This window comes from Megascapheus bottae, chromosome 6, assembly GCF_031878675.1.
Source record: "Megascapheus bottae isolate mThoBot1 chromosome 6, mThoBot2.hap1, whole genome shotgun sequence".
In the NCBI taxonomy this organism is placed as follows: Eukaryota; Metazoa; Chordata; class Mammalia; order Rodentia; family Geomyidae; genus Megascapheus; species Megascapheus bottae.
In genome coordinates this window covers 10,144,685-10,167,176 of record NC_143514.1, presented here as the reverse complement: position 1 = coordinate 10,167,176, position 22,492 = coordinate 10,144,685, and the positions used below count along the sequence as shown (strand labels likewise).

At 36.6% G+C, this 22,492-nt stretch overlaps 1 protein-coding gene across 1 annotated transcript in view; it reads left to right on the top strand.

The window, feature by feature from the left end:
• Positions 1-22,492, top strand: part of Dpyd (dihydropyrimidine dehydrogenase) — an 800,444-nt gene that overhangs the window by 632,827 nt on the left and 145,125 nt on the right. Inside the window, exon 20 of the mRNA XM_090333954.1 lies at positions 12,725-12,904. Within this exon, the coding sequence (XP_090190080.1) occupies positions 12,725-12,904 (180 nt within the window). The remainder of the gene's footprint in view (positions 1-12,724; positions 12,905-22,492) is intronic.

Here is a 22,492-nt window from a genome sequence, read left to right as displayed (position 1 = left end):
TTCAGTTATTATTAAAGAAGATTATCAAAAGAAAAAGGAATATTTCAATCCCTGCTGTCAAGATTCAGAACACCTGATGATCAAAAATCCTTAGAGAGGTTCTGTCGAGCCTTGATGAACAAATAGTACTTTGAATATCAGGCAAAATGCAAAAAGAAGTAGAACTGTTTCTTTGCATCTGGACAGATGCTGTCTACCCCCCAAAAATTAAGCAATAATGCAAATAAATTGATGTTTCAATAGTGCTATAAGTGATACAGATGCTAAATGCGGTAGAAGTTGAAAGAAAACTATTCTATTGTGGGTTGTTGTGAATTCCAAATTATGATATATTTGCATAATTAGAGTAAGATGAAATGTATTATTGATAGGAAGAATTATGCTTGTCATTAGCTAGCACTATTTCACTGTCTTTATATTGCATCATTAATTTATATATTGGCCAAATAATATATATAATTTTTTGCCAGTACTGCGGCTTGAACATGGGCTTTACACTCTCCCCTGGCTTTTTTTTCTCAAGAAAATTGTTTACCACTTTAGCCACAGCTCCAATTCTGACTAGTTGCTTTGAAATTGGAGTATCATGAGCATTCCTGCCTAGACTAGTTTGGAACCACAGTCCTCAGACTTCAGCTTTCTAAATAACTAGAATTTTAGGCATGTTCCACCATCAACTGGCTTCCAGGTCTTCATATGGTAAACAGTAAGGGTCCAAAATTTGGTAATGGTATATTATATGCCTATGAAGTATTAGCTAGGGACACATAGTATAAGTATGATATTCAGGAACTGGTGAGCAAAACATAGTCATAGTATATTTAGGCTGTATGCAGTACTTAAGCAGTGAGCTAGACAGTTATGGATATTTTTCTTTGATGGAGACTTTACAAGAACTGTGGGGTGAACTCCCAGACTGTCCCTGCGCACATAAAGACCAATAATGTGTACTCTTTCCTGTGCTTAGGCTATGGCATGAGATATGCCAGGTATATTACATACATTTTCAACTCTGTGTTTATGGGATAGTACCCCAATTTTAATCAAGAAGAATTGGGACATTACCCGTTTTAATTCCTAAGTATCAAGGAGAAGTGACAGAAAGACAGACAGATATAGATATCTGTTTGACAGAAGAGTCAGATGCATTTGTAACATTTGTAGCATTGCAGCCGCTATAGTGGCCACAAGAGAGAGTTCTGAGAGCAGACTGATGCAGGATTTTCATCTTTACGCTGGCACTATTCACTAGCTTTGTGGTCTATGCCAAAATCTTTCGTAATGATGATTTTCTTTTAACCTATCCATGAACTGAAGAAAGCATTAGCAAAGATGTCATTATAAGGTGTAAATGCAGGTAAATAGGTATGAACCTATTTATCAAGGTTAACAACATAATAGCTACTAACTCATTTTCAGTCATGGTGCAACAAGCCTAAAGGAAGTTGAGGAAGGCATAAAGAAATGACAGTGACAAAAGAAGCCTGTGACATCTGTAGGGCACACCCAGCTTTCCCACTGGTTTTGTTCAGCTCCCAAATTTCAAAGGATAGGCAGCCGTTCACCCTTCTTCACCCACTTGAGTACGTCTTAGGCCAAAAGATACCATGGTGGAGCACTTCTTAGAGAGGACAGAAAGTCATAAGGTTCTGCGCCCTTCCTGGATACTTTTCCTTACACCTCTCTTTCACTGGGCTGTCCTTGAATTGTTTCCTGTATAATAAACTGGTTAACCGAAGTTCAGGGGGATAACGAAGCGAGTGCACAAGCAGAGGAGCCATGTGCCTTGCGTGCTTCCTGACATCTGGACACACAAAGCCTTTGAGCTTCTCTTTGCACACAGAGTTCTAGTGGACTTGCATTAGGAGTTCAGTGATACTCAAAACACTACAAGTTTGGAGATCCAATGGATATAATAGAAAGATGAAGGACACTGCAAAACTGCCAAACCCCTGCTGTGAGATTTCTATAGCAGGATCTTTGCAAAGAAAAAAAAGGTGCTGAGCTGGCTAACAAAAGACTAAAGGGACGAGGGGGAAAAGATGAAATATGCAGTCCTACAGTAGACCTGGATTTGGGTAAACTATTAAAATATTCAGAAGCAGTGAAGGAAATCACAATCTTATTAGTAGGTAACATTAGGGAATGAGGTACTTTTTAACTGTGAAAATATTATTATGGTTACATAGGAAAATGGTTTTATTTTTTTAAAAGTTCTGTACTATAATTGAAAAGGAATGTTAGGATAATCTTTCAAGAGGTAAATGGATAAACAAACCAATGGATTCACATAGTGAGATTTTATGGAGTGATAGCATGAAATAAAATATCGTGGCAGAGAAAGCAACTACAGAGGTTGGAGGCATGGCTCTGTTGGAAGAGTGTCATCCAGTGAGCAAAAGTATGAGGTACGAACTTCGAGTCCCCAAACTCTCAAACTAGAACTCCTATCATCTTTCTTCAGGTTGATTGTTACACTGACAATCATGAACTAGGAGTTCTTTTATTGTACAGTGCATAAATAAACTGCTTTGTAGACACAGTTATAAACATGGTTCAACAGATCAGTTTGGGAAGCTGAAGACCAAGCATTTTAAATTCTCACTCTTCATTAAAACAAAAAAACCGCCAATATTTCAAACTAACATACAATTGGCTATCTTTCTACTCCTTTGTACCCTCCTAGAGTGCAAATTTTGTGGTCTTTACATTTTCATTTATACAATGAAGGAATAGAGAATGAGTCTAATGTTTTTACATATTTGTTATAAAAAATATACCCTTTCACGTTTCCTACTTTATCACATATGTACTTTGAATATTCTGACTGCATTTATCCTGTTTGTTTGTTTGTTTATGTTTTATAGTAACCCACTACCTTTAGCTTCTTCCACGAAAACTTCATTCTAGCTTCCTGATATACATTTTGTTAAAATCTGTTAATTTTAAAAATTTGCTTCATAGTTTTACTAATGCATATATTATAATTTAGTGAACAGATTTGGGTGTCTAAACATGCTGCAGTGTCTTTTCATGTGAAGTTGTATTCGGGTATATATGTATATATCTGTGTATGTGTTTGTCAGTCAATGCTGAGGTTTGAACTTGGCTTTTGTGTTGTGCTTGAGCTTTTATTGCTCAAGGCTAGCACTCTACCACTTGAGCCTGATTCTGGCTTTATTTGGTGGTTAATTGGAGCTGAGTCTCATGAATTTTCTTATCTAGGCTGGATTCAAACCATGATCCTCAGCTCTGAGCTTCCTGAGTTGTTGAGATTACAGGCATGAGTCACTGGTGCTTCTCGGGAGGTTATATTTCAAGTTTAAGATCCACATATGAGAGTAAGAAATGTGCATAGACATGTACAGGATTGGGGAACAATCATGAAAGGGTGACTCTTATTAAGGAACAATGGACATTTAAATGGACATATTAAATTATAACCCCTTATGCATCATTTAGTATTTCAGAAAATAAGTAATGTATTTTCCTACTTCTCTGCTTATCCATACTTCCATAAATATGCACTCTGCATAAAGTATTTTAATTTGATTATTGTTAGTTTTATTTATTTTATGGCACATAAGTCATAAATTAATCATTCTTAAATCAGCTAAAATTTGAACATTTGTGTGCTGGAATTTATTGCAACTCTGTCAAGATCATTGACTTTCTGATAATATTCCTCATGCTATTTTCTCAAATTTCTTTTTGTCAATAAGAGATGATCAAACAAACACTGTGTCATGAGTGAAATGTGGACCGTGTTATTTATATTTTAATCTGGGTTGTTATTTTTATTTTAACAACTTTTTTTCATTGTTGTCAAACTGTGTTCTTTTCTGGAAATACTGTCTGCTTATGTTGTTCAGGGACCCCATAACTGAATCAATCTTCATAATCCATAGAGAAGTCTGAAGAATTTTCTCCCATAAATAGACTTTTCCTCTCTAGACATCCCAACTTATACTTTGTCTCTCTTTCACACTCTGTGTAGCATTTTGGTAAACAATAGGCTATATCAAATTTTCCTATCTGTGTTGACTATGTTGGATAAAGAAAGATGGCCTTGTCTTATGGATTTCAGTCATCTGAGTCATTGTTCAGATGCTTTCTTGCTTTCTATTCCTATACCTTTTTTTACCTTAAGGGGTTCTGGGCCTTCAGGGACCCTTATGCCACCACTTGTGTGACAGGGATTGAGAATTACTCTAGTAACTATGGCCACACCAAAGCCCTAGCCATCCCAGGAAAATTAGAGATTATTTTAGTAGAAAATTTCTGCTGTTTCTGAGGCCAAGTGGCCACTCTCCCCTAAACTGTTGCCTCAGCTTCTAGCCAAAGAATGGGATGCATGAGAACCTGTTGTTCAGAGGACTCTGGGCCTGCTCTAGTCTTTTTTAGTCCTGTGTTTGTGTCTGTGGGGAAGCATAGTCCTCAACTACAATATCTTTGAAGTTGAAAGAGAGCCATCACCATTCTTTGGTCCTCCATAGTGTGCATGGCTCACCCAATGTATCTCTAGCTTCATAACAAAAACTGGAAGTACTGGGTCTCTGTATGGTTCTTTTTTAAATACTTTTTTTTAAAATTTTTTAAACTATTACTTCTTGGCTCAGTTGTTACTGAGATGTGACTCCAGTAGAAGCTCATTTTGTAAAGGACAGATACAAGTAGCAATATGGAAGCAGTGGGATACCTTTACAGGGAACAGCCCTGTGATTGAGCATTCCGGCCCACCGTTCACATGGCATAGCATCAAGGAAGTGTCACATACAAATCAGTCCTGCAAACACTCTGCTTCTAAATAGCAGTGCGTGGGGCTGGTGCATCAGCTGTACAGCCTTTGAGGATGTACTTAGAGACTGGCCAAGGGTGATTTGAATCTCTGTAAGAAATATCTTCAAATCATGTATTCTCTCCAGTTTCTTTTAGTTGAACTGAGGATAAGGGATTCAGTAGAATGAGGAGTAGTCACAGGTTGACATTTCAAATGGATTTCCAAGCCCTGTAAAAGTCCTTCTTGACTGTGGAACAGGGGATTCCAGTAACTTAAAATTTGTCAGAGTATATATAATTTAAGAAGTTAGATCTGAGAGTCCACAATGTGATAGACATGAAATAAAACATGAAATTCAAAATAAAACAAGTCACTTCTATACAGTTAGGATGTACTGGTCTAGAATAATTAAAAGACACTTTGAAAATATTTAGTTAACAGATATACTTATCTCATTGGGCTCTTATTTGAAAAATGACATCTGTAGAGCTATTTGTTGTTCTTTTTTTCCCTCAATCCAATTTGCCATGGTCAGGACATAGAAAACTGAACTCAAAGCCAGATTTCTTAATAGGATGACATTTGGACAGCTATGTTTCTTATTGAATGTGTGCAGTTTAGTAGCAAAGCTGAAATAAGCCCTCTCCTTTTGGGGGAAACAAGATGGTATTCTGCTGAATGCTAGAATTTTATCACTGTGGAAAAAAAAGCTGCTTGAGAGACCTAAGAATATAAAAGCATTTGAGATCTCAGAAGGAGTTTAAATCAATGCACTGCCACAGTTACAGAGCAGATGAAAGAGCCTGCTGTCTCAATTGCCAGGAAACTACTTAGAAACTCTCACTTTGATTTCTGCATGGAGTCTGTTACATTACTGCTAAATGCAATATATAGGGACATCATTACTTTGATGTTATACAGTTCCCACAAATGGAAACTAATATGAGAGAACAACTAAGATTTGTGGTTTTATGTGAATATACAAATATACCCCTCCCCGGTAGATCCTAGTGTACTATCTATCTCCAGAGGTTGTCTTTTCACCTTTATTTTTTCTTCATTATAGTCTTGGAGTTCTATTCATAAAGTCTTCTAAGCAAAGTCATATTTATGTAGTCTCAAAACCTCATAGGGAGATTTCGTTATACTGCATTATTATTTTCTCAATATGTTTTAGTCACCATTTTTAAAAGTACAGAGTAATTCTTTCTATCTGTTTATCAGTATTGGTCAGCTCTCCATCTTGAGTAAGCAATTATTGATCTCATGACATCGGAGGACTGGATCTTTTAATTCATGGGTAGGGACAGATGGAATTGCAAATCTTATTTGCCTCTAAACATAGAGAGGGCTGTTCTTCCATTTCAGTAGTAAATCTTCAATGGGTCATCAAAATATTAAGATTGTAACATTTTTTAGAAAATCTTTGGCTTTCTGCTATTATTCATTTACAAATGTGGGGTTATTTTGCAGAGCACTGTACTTTCCACTGCTAATCTCTAGAAGAAGCTGGTGTATGAGAGCCAAATCAGTTCCCTTTGCTCTTATTTATGAGCATATTTTGAAAACTTAAGCACAACCCAAATATCTCTAACTTGTTAACGGCATACCTCAAAAACTATAAAACCTTTTGTGAGAATATTTCCCTAGCTTAAACAGTTTAGCCTTTATCCAAATCAATTAGGAGACAATGTGGAATCTTTTCTAGGAAATCTTTAGAAATTGAATGGATGATTGCCTTTACTTAGGGTTTCATCGATGGATAATGGTCACAGAAAAAAGCCTGAATCCCTTCCAGCTTTGTAAAACTCTGAATTAGTATAGCTTGAAACACACAACAATGCTACAGAAGCATTTCTACTTTTACTTAAATGTAATTATTCTTCAATATTTATTTTACCAATGAACTTATAGGAACTGACTCCTTTGGACTTGTTATAAGCATGTTTTAATTGCATATAGGCGGACATGCATCTCTAACACCTGGAGTCTGTTCCCCTACCTGAAATGAAATGAAAAGGGGAAATTATGTCTGGGGGAAATAGGGGAGAGCAGTTAATATGAGCTGTATCTACTAGATCCATATTCTCATTCTAGCCAGCCACCAGTGGCTCATGCCTGTAACCCTAGCTACTTGGGAGTAGAGATAGGGAGAATCACAATTCCAGGACAGTCTAGACAGACAAGTCCTCTAGATTCCTTCTCAACTAATAGCTGGCAATTGTTAGTGGTGTGTGCTTTCATCCTAGCTGTGAGGGAGGCTGAGATTGGAAAGATTGTAGTTTGGGCAAGCCTAAGCAAAAAGCAAAACCCCATTTCAAAAATATAACCAACACAAAAGGCCTAGTAAGCACAAGGCCTTGAGTTTAATCCTTACTATAAAAATAACACTCAAAACAATCCCTACTTAAAAACTTACTACACCTTCAAGAAAATAGGAAAAGGGACATGAGTCTAAGAGGAAGATCAGACAAGATGTGGGAGAAAAATGGAGGAAGAAGCCCTAGATGTTAAATTGAAATCCCCAATAAAACCTTTTGAAGTTCAGGGGGAAAAAAAAACAACTTCAGCGAGCTTGAAAATATCATTTGGAAGAATATGCTGTTCTATTATATAAAAGTATGTGTCAATGTCAGGGTGTTCTGCTTTTGTAGAGCTTTTCATTGCCAAATTATTTACTCAGGATTATTCTTTTTAATCTCAGTTTAATAGCTTCCTAATAATATTTTGGATTTCAGAGGAAGTTGGATTTTTTATTAAACAGGCAAAGTTTCCATATGGCCTTTGCCAGGCATTGTAAATTCTAGGTTACTTGATAACACAATGAGATCTAAGACCAGCCCATCTGTCTGAGCTCTAAAATTTCCAAAGTACTTCCACCCTGCGGTGTAATTTAATCTTTGCAAAAATATGATATTGCCAGCTATCTGTTCAAACAGAGAGGAAGGAAGGAAGTTTGGCTAAATGACACACCCAATTCACAGAGGTGCTAAATAGCGGAGGTAGGTCTCAGACATTACGTCTGCTGACAAAGATCCTAGACCTTTTAGTTTTATATGATTGCTGAATAAAAATAAACAAGAAAGGTCATAACCTTCTTTTGTAGCATTAAGCCAAAAATTATTGCATTAAAAATTATATCCTGCCTAATTCATGCCCTAATGATTTTCTTCATGATAGGAAATGTATTTTTGGTGCCAATCTCATTTACTACCGTAAGTACTAAAGTATATATCCTTTGGAATTCCAGGTGTCCAAGTATTTAATCTCCATTTTAAAGTGATGGCAGATGCTCACCAGTATGCAGCTGAGACAGTCTGAACACAGTGCTGCTCTATTTCTACCTGCATGCCCTCAAGCTCTTCACTTTATAGGTCATAAAATGCTCTAGATTGCACTTGAAGAAAGAGTACATTTAAGTCTGAGCTCTTTCCATGTTTAAAGTAAGGATATTGCCCTCTCTTACTCTGAGTATTGAAATAAATAGAGAATTGGTAAGGGAGCTTTTAAAGAGGCAAATCTCCATCAACGAATAATTTGCTATGAATCTGGTTAATTTCGTGTAATAAAGAAGTAATGCAAAAGGCAGATCCCTATAGTCCAGTGTCATCTCCTAGGAATATGTCCAGCTCTTTCCTATAGACAGATTTCTGTGAAGGAAGCCTGCACTGTAAAGTAAAAATCCAGGGCGGTGTGTTAGACCTCAGGAGGGAGCTTGGGTGCAGAGGGACTTTCAGTCCCCAAATGGAATAACACTGCTGCAAACTACCACCCATTTCTTCACTCCCTGTATGAGGGTGGGTCCCCTGAGTACCCAGAGACTCCATGTAAAATATCTCACCATAAGGATAGCCATACTTATAAAAATAATTAATGGCACCTGGTGTCCTGCTGTGAAGACAGATAAACCAGCCTTGCCCATAAAGAACTCACACATTATCCTAAGAAAACACATTAACAGCTATTAAGAGTCCAACCAGAGCTGTTAAACAATTGAGAAATGTCATATAAAATATGTGCATTTAGGCATAGCAGCTACATGTTTGTCGTTCTTAAAAAATAAACAAAAGCAGCCATTGCATTTACCTTTGAGATGGGATGTACAGGTTAGACAACAGAAGGCCCAATTCCCTGTAGCTGGCATTAGATCCCACTGGCAAAGCATTGTCCCCAAGGGACTGCATGCATCCTATTGTTTGTTTCTACCTTATTATTATTAATCTGAATATTACTCTTGCTACTTCGAAGAATAACTTGAAATAAATTGTTCTTTTAAAGGACTATGGAAAATGTTAATAAAATAGAATACTATGAAATACTGTTAGCTGTAAAAAAATAAGTGAATATCTTGTTGGAAAAAAAATGCTTCCAGGGAGCAGTTCTATTTAAGAAGGTATTTGCCATTACAGGTGCCTAGAACAACTCAACTATTCCAAGAATGGCTCACATCTAGTCTACATGAGTCACCTGCATGAGTCTGGCCTGGTGGTTAATGTCTGTGATCCCAGATACTTGGAAGGGTGAGATAGGAAAATTGTAATCAGATCCAGCCTGGGGAAAGTTAGCAAGATCCTTTCTAAAAAGCAAAATACAGAAGCAAAGAGGCTGGAACCGCAGCTTAAGTAGTACAGCGATTGCTTAGCTAAGGGTCGATTTCCAGTAATAAGAAAGTGGAAAGAGAATGTCTAGTAACATGAACATTCTCTGCAGACTTGGCACTCGGACGAACCCACTCCAGGATCCTGATCACAGCCCATAGAATCAGCATACAAATTTTAATCAGCTCTCCAGATAACCACATGTGAATTAAATCTGTTAAGATCCTAGAATCTTGCTCATGCTAGGTAAGCATTCTGCCACTGAATTATATAACCCAACCCCTCTACCTGACCCCCCCCCAAAAAAAAACCTTAAGGAATATACAAATCTGCCAAGTTTCTGCTATCAGATATTTCTATTAGGAAAATGAATAGGTTTAAACTAGTCAAAAATTGAAGTTAAAGTATTTGCCAGCTGACCATTAGCTCAGTCTTTGTTGGTGTGCCGACATGATTTGCAGATAGTATTTTATTACTGGAAACAGAATTAGAACAAGGTGCTGTTTTGAATTTCATGCTGTTTTCTTTAAGTTAGAAAAAAGGGATTGATTGCTTTCATATAAGATGCTTATGAATGATTCTCATTTTTTAAAAATTCTGTCTACAGGATGATGTATAGAGGGATTACTGTTACATTCATAAGATAGTGAGTACATTACTTTTTGAACATTTGTTACCCCTTCCCATGTTTTTCTCCCACTTTCCCTTCCCACCCCTTAATTTGTAGAGTTCATTTCCAATATATTGTCTTACGAATATCACTGTTACAAATCCACTAAAACAGAGAGTAGTTCAGAAAAAAGGACACAGATGTAAAGTTGGGGGTCTTTTAGATAATTTACAGGACCCAGCAAAAGCATCTTTTAGGCTGACTTTTAAATATTGTAGGATAAAGAGCATATACTGGGTGGGAAACAGGGAATAATCCTTACTTTAGGTCTACTTATGTTCTTCCTTTGATTGAAAAAACAGATTTTTATTTTTGGCTACTCCTGGGCTCAGTATATCATGCAAAATCCATGTTTATGGATTAAGAGAATTAATTACCTTCAAATCTTCTTCACACTGTCAAAATCAGAAGTGACCCATTAAATTTCACCATTAATTCATTTCAGAGTAGTTGTGGATTTATTTTAGGAGCAGATTTTGAAAGATGGTCCTGAACATCCCACAAAGTACATAACATCATGTGATTTTCCAAATCTAGTTTCTTATGTTCGTGTTGTGAACTAGTTTGAGACCACAGCAAAAGCATACCCATAAACATGTTCTGTAAAATATAAGATCTTAGAGTGAACAAAGAGGATTAAGTAAAGCATCCATTGACATTTTACTGTGAAAATTTTAAAGATACAAAAAAATCTGTGGTGGGAATTGTAATGGTATTCTTTATAATTGCTTTCAAAAAGAAAAAAAAAAACGTTCAACCCATCAACTCTAAGAAAGTTATAACAGGCCTAATTAATGCTCAAATTCTTCCTCCTGAGAAATAGCTTCTTTTTTTTAAGGTAATTGGGCTACATTAAAACATATTCTTGTTTATATTACTCCATGCCCTTTCTTAACTTGTAGTAACAAACCACACTCAAAATAGGAAATGAAGGGCTTGTTTGGCATTTGGTTTTAGTTTGTTGCTATTTTTATTCATCATATACAAGTTAGAAGGTAAATAAAAACAGACAATTTTCATTTGGCAGTATTGTTTTCAAAAATATTGTATTAGGATTTAAGATAATTTGATCAAAACATTTTAAATGTTTATCTGGCTTATGGAATGATTGAAGGAAAAGATGATGCAGTTACATTTTTAAAAAAGATTTTCATCTGGCAGTGTCTGAATCTAGCTTATATTAGATTTCATGGTTATGAATCCTGGCTCCAACATTTTCAAACCACGTGGCCTGAAATTAGTCATTTCTCCAAGTCAGCAAAATAGGACTGAAAATTAGGCTTCATAGTGTTACTTTGAAGTCTAGATTTGAAAAATATATTAAGAAATGTGCTAAGAAATATTTAATACAGAATCTTGTCAATAACACATTAGGTATTACTTTTTTCCAGTTTTTGAGCTTGAATTCAGTGGTTGTGTGCTATCCCTGAGCTTCTTTGAGCTCAAGACTAGCAGTCTACCACAATGTGCCACAACTCCACTTTTGGCTTTTTCTGAGTAGTTTATATCTGAGTAGTTATATCTAACAGGGTGTCTTCAAACAGCAATCCTCAGCCTTCTGAGAAGCTAGGATGACAGACATGAGCCACCAGAGCCCAGCTACATTGTTTTATTCTTATTTCATCATCATTCAAATCATTCGAATGATGCTTAATAAGAATAAACTCATTCCCCCATATTTTGGAATGTAAAATGATTATATATCTGTAAAATCTAGCTAGAAAATAAACTTCCCAACACTACAATTTACATCTCTATCTCTTCTTATGAAAGCCAAACTTTTCATACATTCATATCTCAATTCCTTACCCTTCATCCATGTCTCAATACACAAAAGGAAACACAACAAAGCAAAACAAACCCAATGATATCAACAAAACTTACAGCTGTCTCTTTCTGATGCCTAAATCTACCATTTGCTTTTCAGCTCTGATGTTACCAACATCTCAATTTATATTTTTCTTGGTGATGTTGAGGTTTGAAATGTGAGTCTCACACTTGAAGGCCAACGACTGATGAGACATGCCTTCAACTTTCTTCCACACTGGTTACTCTGTGTGTGTGTGTGTGTGTGTGTGTGTGTGTGTGTGTGTGTGTGTGTGTGTGTGTACACGTGCATATGTGCAGGTGCCAATCCTGAAACTTGAATTCAGGATTTTGGTGTGTCTCTAAGCTTTTCTGCTCAAAGCTTGCACTCTATCACATGAGCCACAGCTTCACTTCCTGCTTTTTGGTGGTTAACTGGAGATAAGAGTCTCATTGACCTTCCCACTCGCTAGCTTCAAACCATGCTCCTCAGATCTCAGTCGCTTGAGTAGCTAGGATTATAGGTGCAAGCCCCTGGGTGCCTGGCAAAGCTAATCCAATTTTTAACAGCTGTACTGAGGTATAATTGACATATGGTTAACAGTGCTTATGTGTTTTTTTTACATGTGCGAACACCTGGGAGAATACCACCACATCAGACTCATGTAACCATTCCCCATTCTCAAAGTTCCCAGAAGCCCAAGCCCCCTGGTCCTCCATTTGATTCCGAGACAACTATTGAACCACTATGCCTAGAACATAGCTAAGGGCCTAAAATAAATAGCTCTATTGAGAATGATTGAAAAGTGAATTCTTTGGAAGAATGTGATTGTGGATTGATGTGGGGACTGCTTGTCCCATCTTTCCTAGGTATGCAGTGCTATTCAGAATCAAGACTTCACTGTGATTGAAGACTACTGTACTGGCCTCAGAGCCCTGCTTTACCTGAAGAGCATCGAGGAGCTACAGGACTGGGATGGGCAGAGTCCAGTCACCTTGAGTCGCCAAAAGGGGAAACCAGTTCCATGTCTTGCTGAGCTCACAGGAAAGGTATGTGCTCGTCAATCTGCAGATATCCTTCCGAATGGCTTGTCTGTCATGTCTGGTTTGGGCCTTCCTGTTTTCTCACTCACACAGGAAATGCAGCGCCTAAGATGTGATTTTTCTCCAAGTAGAGTCACACTGAAACAGTCTTGATTACAGTTATATGGTGGGTCTGTGAATTACCTTTTTATAAAACCAATATAACACAAGGTCATATAAAAGAACAAGATTGAAGTTTGTAGTGTAAAGTGCCTCTAGATTCTTGCTGACTGTGGTGATGACAGGCATTCTTTCCAGTGGGAGGCTGGGGATTTCTTTATTCTTTAACGAGCTCTGGAAATATAACATTACCTCTCTATTTTGAAGACAATCAAATCACTGGAGTCCCGAATAATATGATGAAGTTTTTTTTTATATAAATTAAAATCTAATCAGTATCTTTTGTAACTACCTCTGCTGTGTGGTTAAACCTGGTCTCAAAAGGTTATATCCTTACTTGCTCACTAACTGCTATTTTCTGAGAAATATATACTACATTTACATTTTGTATAATACGGTGATTTCAGCTACTCTTCTAAAACAACATTTCAGCATTTTGCCTTTGTGTTTCTTTTGTATTATTCTAAATCGACAAGCATTGTCGGAAGACATTTCTTGATTCCTGAACGAGGGGAGGAACAAAATTATAATTCTTAGTCTTTTCAGCTTGTCACTACATCAATAATTAACTTTTAAAAAAAGAGAGAGGCAGTATGAAAAGATTCTTTAAGGAAGCATTTAATAATTCAAATGAATCTTAACTTGAAACAGGTCACATGAAAAAGAATAGAAAACAAAAGCCTTGGGTTCCCTACCTTAGTGGGAGAAGAGACTTAGAAGAGTAAGAGAAATATCACATCACTAGCTGGTTTTATGGGGAATATCACTGTTCTGTTCCTAGAAGGTAGCCAAAAATAAAGCATCCTTGAAGAATAATGTGTGTGATTGCAAGTCCAATAACAAAAAAGGAAAGATGAAAAGCAATAAAATCTTACAATGTGGGTTCCAGGAAAATATCATGATAAATGACTCCATGAGTGGCAATCAAACAGAAAGGCTGTGACATTAATATTTATAATATTGTAATTAGCAAGACAGTGCCTAAGCAGCATTATTAGTATAACTAATCATATTATCATAAACTGAGTCTGCAGTATTCAGACAGTATGTGTTCTTACCTTCATCCATGACTATCAATAAATACCCTAACATTATTTATAACTAAAAAAATCATAGGTGACATTATACTCATTCAATGTAAATATGTCAAGGAAATGATTTGTAACATGGCAGTTTATGGCGATCTATAAAGTATTGTCTCAAATAGGGGTCATTGCATGTGAGCTGAAATATAAGTAGCTGCATCGAGCTGTACCAGTTTTTCTGTAAAGCTCTTCCACCATCATTTCTAAACTTATGTATTCAAATAAAAGAAGAATAATGATGGGAAGTCTAGTGCCAATCACGTAAATGAGAATAAATCTCCCAATAGCATCCATTGAAATTCAGACTTTATTTTGGTAAGCCCAGCCTTCATTAAAACATGAGCAGAATTTTCAACATTATCAACTGTTCCGAAAACAACCAAGATTTTGCTTATGTAATTATATATCATGGACCATTTCTCACCACACCCAGATGGTCACATGCTAGTTTTGTATCCCTGGTTTGTCTGGCACAGGCTGATGTGACTAAAACTCTTTTGGTTAATATCCCTTACCAGTAACAAATCCTAATTATCCCATTGCAGTGTTGCTGATGTGTATATGTGTATGTGTGTGTATGTGAATGAAAGAAATTCACATTGCATTTTCCTCATGTAAAGAATAGTCTGTTGGTTGTCACACTTCACAGAAATGTAATGCTATAGAGATGTAATGCTATGTAATACTAAAATGCTATGTAGGATGCATACTTTCCTTTTTGTTTTTCAGAAAGACCCATTAGAAGTAGCTGAATTCTTTAGAAAGAGACATTGTGTTTGGGAAGTACAATTGTTCCTTCTTTTCATCTATCACTCATAGATAGAGCTAGAATAAATTAGAAGCAATCATTTGCAAGGCAGGGTTTGATGATGGGGAGAAAATGAGACTTCAGCTGTAGAAAGATGAATCTGGCCAAGTTAGATAGACATACCCTCTTTCAAATGATGAGTAAATTTGCTGTAATATCCTTATACTTAATTCCCTCATTCATTGATTAAAATCCTTGAGCAACATTGCTTCAAAGGGCAGAATGATAGGTGTTTATAATCACAGGGAGGAAAATGTTTAAATCAGTACCCACAAAGTTTGAGCAGAACTTGGTGAAATCAGTGATCATTTTCCCCACACCCCTCCCAGAGTTATTGATCTCCAACGATTAGCTCTCAATCTCTGGGGATTGTGCATGTGATTGAGGTAGATTCCCTGGCTGCAACAACTCATCCATTTCAATTCATTGGATGGAAGTTACATCTGGGAATCTGCATTTTCACATGGAGAATATGATAGAAAATTGAAAAGTGTCTGTTATCACCAAGAATGAAAATGAGACAAGTGAGAAAGCTAGTAATGAGGACTACGTAGACTTCTCTTGATAGAGAAGCTAGCAGTGAATGATTTTGAATTGGAAGAGAATGACAAAGGAAAGGAGGGAGGGAAGGAGGAGGAGGAAGAGAAAGAGGGAGGGGGAAGAAAGACAGACAGAGAGAGAGATAGAGAGAGAGAGAGGGAGGGGGAGAGAGAGGGGGGGGGAGAGAGGGGGAGAGAGGGAGAGGGGGGGGAGAGAGGGGGAGAGAGGGAGGGGGGGAGAGATAGAGAGGGGGGGAGAGATAGAGAGGGGGGGGGGAGAGAGAGAGAGAGAGAGAGAGAGAGAGAGAGAGAGAGAGAGAGAGAGAGAGAGAGAGAGAGAGAGAGAGAGAGAGGGGAGAGATCCACACTGGAGATTACCAAATGAGGGAGCTCTCAATAGGAAAGTTACTAACAGAATAAAGAGAAACTGCCAAGCTGATGTGGTGTTTCAATACTTGTGCTCTGGCAACCTCAGGCAAGCTACTTAATCTCTCAAAGTCTGATTCTAAGTCTTTAAAATGAAGATAATCTAGTAATGACCACAGTTCTTTATAAGCCATCCTGAAAAACAAAGTATGCTTCAATCAAATGTCTCCACTAACTCATTCTTAAGAGAAACTGACCTGAACTGATTTAAGCCCATTTGTGGTCTTTAGTTCTTCCTCTTGGAGGATATGCAAATGTTTACTATGGCAGGACTAATGAGTTTGACCCCAGGTTACTGCCCGACACTTCAAGGGAGCTAGACGTGGGAGTGTTCAGTTATATGCAGTTTATGGATCATTTTACTCTTTTCACAACTCTGGCTTAGTGGACCTGCCTCTTGGGATTGTAAATCAGGGCTTTTTTTTCATATATTTTTATTGTAATTAATAGAAGGGTTACATTACAAAATCAGGGCTTTTAAAAACAAAAATTAAACACTAAATGAAAATGGAAAGCTGTATGCATAAATTGTCCTCCAGAATTAGGAACAAGCTATTTTTTTTAGTGATAGAAAATAAAAAAATGTCACTATCTGTCATCTTCAGGTGTAGGGAGTAAGAATTTGTTTGGGAATGATAAGAGAAATCAGACACTCCAATATTTGATCAGCAAATTTTGTGTTCAGAAAAGCAGGGAACGTATGTTTTCACTGTTCTGTGCCATGGGGTGGCATGAGTGCAGATTTTCTAAAATTAAAAGCCCTGGAAAGGAACAAAAGAAGGGAAGCTAAAAACCTCCTGATGTCCTGTTGTCTGTTGGGTTATTAACATCTGCTCTTCCCTATTTCTGGAAAAGTTACGTGACACATTAAGAAGAATTCACAAGCAGGGCCTTCCCTGCAGGTTATCCTCTGACCTCCACACCAGAATTAATTTCCCTTTCTTTTCTAGAGCTTCCCTTGCAATAAGGATCCCATAGTGATCTTTTTTTTTTTTGGCTAGGTAGTGACTCACTTGTCTTATCCATTTTTCCTCCCAGTAAGGGTTTCATAAAATGTTGGTTGATTAGTGGGTAAATGAACAAATGAATGTTATTAAGAACACAGACTGGCAGGCAGGGTACCAGTGGCTCACACCTATAATCCTAGCTACTCAGTAGGGTGAAATCTGAGGATTGAAGTTTGAAGACAGCCAGGGCAGGAAAATCTATGAGACTGTTATCCACAACTACTCACTTCCCCCAAGCCTCCCCCCCCCCCCAAAAAAAAAGCCAGAAGTGGCTCTGTGGATGAGATAGTGCCTTAAGTGAAATAGAGCTCTGGGATTGTGTTTAGGTCCAGAATTCCAGTCCCAGGACTTGCAAAAAAAAAAAAAGAAGAAGAAGAAAACATAATGGTGATATAATTTAGGATTATTAGTCATTGGCTCATCAGGCCATAACTTTTTCCGTTACATTAGAAAGGAACACTGTTCTGCACATGAGTCTTATTTAGGAAAAGAAACTCCAGTAGAAAGAGTGAAGTTGTCTTGGCAAGTGAAGTTGTCTTGGCAAAATGTTTTTATGTGATGAGTTTGGAGGAGAGTCCAATGGCATTCTGTATGCCAGTGTGCCAATATCGGTGCTGACAAGCAACTGGATGAATGTAGAGATCAATCACTATTTACTTTAATATGTACTTACATTTCATTTCCTTTGTGACGCTATCTCTCTGATCATCTGATCCTCCATTTTGCTCCAGAAAGTTGAATAAATTCTTTCTCCTTTTTCCAATGATCATTGGTTTGCATAACCAGAATTGTTAACAATATACAATCATTTACTTACACATCACATTGATGCTCCAATTCATTTTGCACATCTTCAAACCAGATACCTTCTATTTGTACGTTAATTTTCAAGCACCTAGCACAAGACTACATGTTGATAGAATGCAATTAAATCAACTATATGCAGTATTCTTATTTATGAGGAAAAGATAAAACAGATCTATAATTAAAATTACAGTGGCATATTTTAAAAAGTAAATGTACCAAAATGCTTCTAGTAAGTATTAGAACATGATTAAATACAAATTGGTGCTATTAATAAGTGAAACTAATCTGTGCTTATTAAAAAACTTTACTTCAAAGTAGAAATACTATTTGACAAGAAACTTCTGAATCGATTTCTAAAGTGATTGCACCATTGATATTTCTACCTCTTGTGAGCAAGTGTTTACTTCTTATGCATTCCGGATTGCATGTGACATGCTTAGGGTATTAGTTTCACCCATTTGTACATAGGTATGAGCTTCTTACTAAGATTTTAATTTTTGTTTCTCTGCCAATGAATCATCTTCTAAATGGTCATCCATGTATCTGCCTCTCTCAGTATAGTATTTGTTCAAGTCTTTCTTGCTATTTTTAATTGTTTTTGCAGGGAGAAAAGGGAGTACTTGGACTTGAGCCTAGGCCTGGGTGCTGTACTTTACTTTTTTCTCTGGAAAGAGTTTCAAGCTTAGAACTTTATAAGTTGAGCCACAGCTCTTACTTCAGATATTTTTGGTGGTGAAATGCACGTACATCTCATGGCTTTTCTTGTCCAGGTTGTCTTTGAACCGTAATTTTCATATTGGAACTTCCTGAATAGATGGGATTACAAGCATGAGCCACTCATCCCCAGCTTTTTTCTTTTTGAGTTAGGTGTTCTTAAAAAGTTTGGATATAAGTCCTGGGACAAGCAAAACAGTGTTGAACAAATTTAATACATATTCAAAATAATTGCCCCAAGTTTATCGATTAATGAAAGAAAACTTAGTCTGATGAAAGGAATTCTGTAGCTGGCATCATACTTAATGTTGAAAGGAAAAGTTATCTTCTATTATAGTCAAGAATTTCTACTCCATTATCTACCATTAAATACTGTAATTGTATTGTGAGAACATAAGAAGAAATAAGTGATATCTATGTTTGAAAGGCAGGACATAAACTGTCCTCATTTGTAAATGAGTACCTAGGAAATCCTAAAGAACTAATAAAACATAAAGTGACAAACATGACACAATTTTAAGATACAAAAACTATGTACCAAAATCAGTCATGATGAACAGTGGGAACAGTAAACAGCAGAAATTAAATTTTAAGATGCCTTTCCAAGAGCAGTTAAGCCATCAAATAAACTTTCAAACAAATTAAAATGTATATGATCTCCATATACTGAAAACTACAAAGAATTAACAAGGAAAATTTAAGGCAAACTTAAATTACTGGTGAAAGATTTTAAGATAAAAATTGCCTCCAGATTGATCTGTATAGAAACATCATGATCCCAATAAAAATTCTGATGTATGTTTTTTAATAAAAATTGACCAGTTGGTGCCAAAATTTATATTTGATTCAAAGAAATACAAATCAACAAAAGAATACTAAGTAAGAGGAAATTAGAAGATTTGTACTCTCTGCCTTCAAGATTTTCTATAAATCTCTACTTGGTGAGTAAGTGTGTTTTAGTGTCAGCATAGACAAATAGATCAATGGAACAGATTGGAAGTCTAGAAATAGACCAACATATGTACACTCCATTGATTATGAACAGGTCACAAAAGCAAAGTCCTTTTGACAAGTGCTACTGGAATTAATTGGGACTCAGAATTTTAAAAACGGAATTGCTTGCTTACGTCACACAGGACACAAAATTAGTTTTAAAAGGTTAACTTTAAATATTAAATATTTTAAATAATAAGTTTAAATACATCACACATATAAAAGGAAAAATAAGAAACTTTAATTTGGGAGCAATATTATGGCTTGAACTCAGGGCATAAGCAATGTTTCATAGCTACTTTTGCTCAAGGCTGATGCTCTACCATTTGAAGAACATCTCCACTTCTGTTTTTATTTTCTTTTTTTTTCTGCTTAATTGGAGAAAACAGTCTCTGGGCCTTTCCTGATGGGGCTGGCTTCCAAACTTGATTCTCAAATCTCAACCTCCTTGAATACCTCAGATTGCAGCTTCTGCCTTAGAATGTTTTTCTTTCTTTCTTTTTTTTTTTAAAGCAAACTTAGACAGAACAATTGAGCACATATCAGTCTATAGTTTTGAAAACAAAACATAAGTAAATATATTTTACTTATTCCTGGACAGAATCTAAACAACACTGCCCCCACAAAGGAAAACAGTGATAAATTATGTTTCATTACAGTAAACCTCTGCTCATCAAAAGGCAATTGAAAAAAATCAAAGTGAGAAAAAGATACCTGTAATATATTTGTAATATAAAAATCTTATCAAAGTAGATTTGTAGGAAACATCAAAAACATTACCTAAGGGGCCAGGAGCGTAGCCTAATGGTAGATTGCTTGCCTAACAGTCATGAAGCCCTGGGTTCGATTCCTTGGTATCACGTACTCAGAAAAAGCTGAAAGTGACAATGTGGCTCAAGTAACAGAACACTAGCCTTGAGCATAAAGGCTCCAAGGACGGTACCTAGGTCCTGAGTTCAAGCCCTAGGGCTGGCAAAAAATATTACCTAAGATAATTTGAAGTAATTTGATCTCAGCAGCATTACTATATAGAGAAACTTAGAATGAAGAGCTATTAAAAGGGGCCTATGTCTTTTTTTCTTTATCTCTCTCTCTCACTGTGTAATGAATATTCTCAGAGCTCACCTAGAAAGGAACTCAAACATTAAAAAGGGCCTATGTCTTTTTTTTTTCCCTCTATCTCTCTCTCACTGTGTAATGAATAGTCTCAGAACTCACCTAGAAAGGAATTCAAACAGAAAGGAGATAAAAGGTACTTTCCCTCATGTTCATTCTGTAGGCTTTGTTTACCTTATTTTTCCCCAGTCCCTACAGTTATTCTTCCTTGCACCAGCAGATAGTTGTATTATGTTTTTAGAAATATACATTTCTGTCCTTTATGTGAAAAATAATAACAATAGAAAACATTATTATTGAAGATATTCTCTCTGACTCTAACTAGATTACATGAAGCTGAATGTTTTAATTTATGTTATAGGAGAGGACATGACAGAGGGGGAAGAAGAAGGGAGAGAGGAAGAGAAGAAGGAAGAAAGGGGGAGAGAGAGTCTCTGAAAGTTCATTTTTTCCCAAAATTATCAGATCAGTGTGTACTGTATATTAGATGTCATCTAGATCTCTAAATGTCATTGGACAGTTTGGGCAGAAGCATATGTAGAATGTTGGAATGTCAAGAATTGTATGTGGATAGGACAAACAAGAATTTTATAAGTGATGACCAGTCTTGCTTAGAACCAGAAAAAGATTTGGTACCACATTGTGTAGCTCTTGAGTTTCCAATTGTCTTCTCAATGTACAGTGATCCCATGAAGCAGTCAGTATAAGTAGTGAAAAGATCACTAAAACAGAGAACAGGTGTCGTTGAGCAGTTCTCTTAGTACAAGTCTAGACCTGGTGTCTGATATTTACTCAATGAACTTGGACCCACTACATTCATCCATTTCCACAAAGCCAAATTGAGGCAAGGATGCCTATTTTACAGGTGCTTTGTGAAGACCAGAAATCAACTACATTAAAAAATGTGGCAGGCAATCAGTGCATATGAGTCAGCATTATAATTATTTAAAACGTGGAAATGAATGGATAGACAAAAAATGATAGATAACTTTGAGGTAATACTGGATGCATGACGTATCCACATAGATAATATTGTGATAAATATAAGCATCTTAGAAAGTATTTTAGGAGCTGATTTCTTATACTTTTTGGTACAGACATTTCAGAGATTGTTTTTTACTATATATAATTTGTATCAATTTTCTTATTGCTATTATAATGTTATGCTATGCTTTTACTAGTTTAATCTAGCCAAAGCTTTGGACCAGATTTTTCATGTCTTTCAAAGTACCTTCTTTCACATAAAGCTTCTAAATCATTCAGAAGCACGCATTTTCCAGGTAAAATTGAAATAAATTAGTGAATTCTAGGCTTGAGCGGTAAATTATCGGGAGCCATCCATCAGCCTTCCTAAAACAGGCCGAAGAAAAGAGGCTTACCGCTATTGCCAAATATCTAAAAATGAACCCAAACAATTGGGGCTGTCTTTGATTGGGAGCACTTCTTGTTACAAGAGAAAGCTATGTGTGCATTGCCTGTAAGTAGTTTGTGAGTCCTATAAGCCTTCCCAGCTTGGTTCCAACCACCCCCAGGGGTAAGTTAGTTCATTTCAAAGAGCAGCTGTAATCCATCAGTAGCTCCTTCCAGGAGCCCTGGGTCCAGGAGGTTTATGATGCCAAACCAAGCCCAGCAGAAGTATGTGATCTCTCGTCAGGGCCCGAGTGAAGCATGGACATAGGAGGAGATGTTGCAGAACCTGGCTTTCCGTTTCCATCTGTGAGTGTACAGTAATGACAGGTCCAAGGACCTGGCAGCCAGGTTCTTTTGCATCCTAATCATAATGGTTGCATCCTTTCAGTCCACCCTTGTGTGCTGGAAACAAGAGGTGACAGTACAAATGTTCTGTTGTTTGCCACCTTCCCATCAGTTTCTTTCCTTCATCCAGTATCCTTACCAAAAAAAAAAGACTCTTCATTTCTCTTTACTATATAAAATTGATA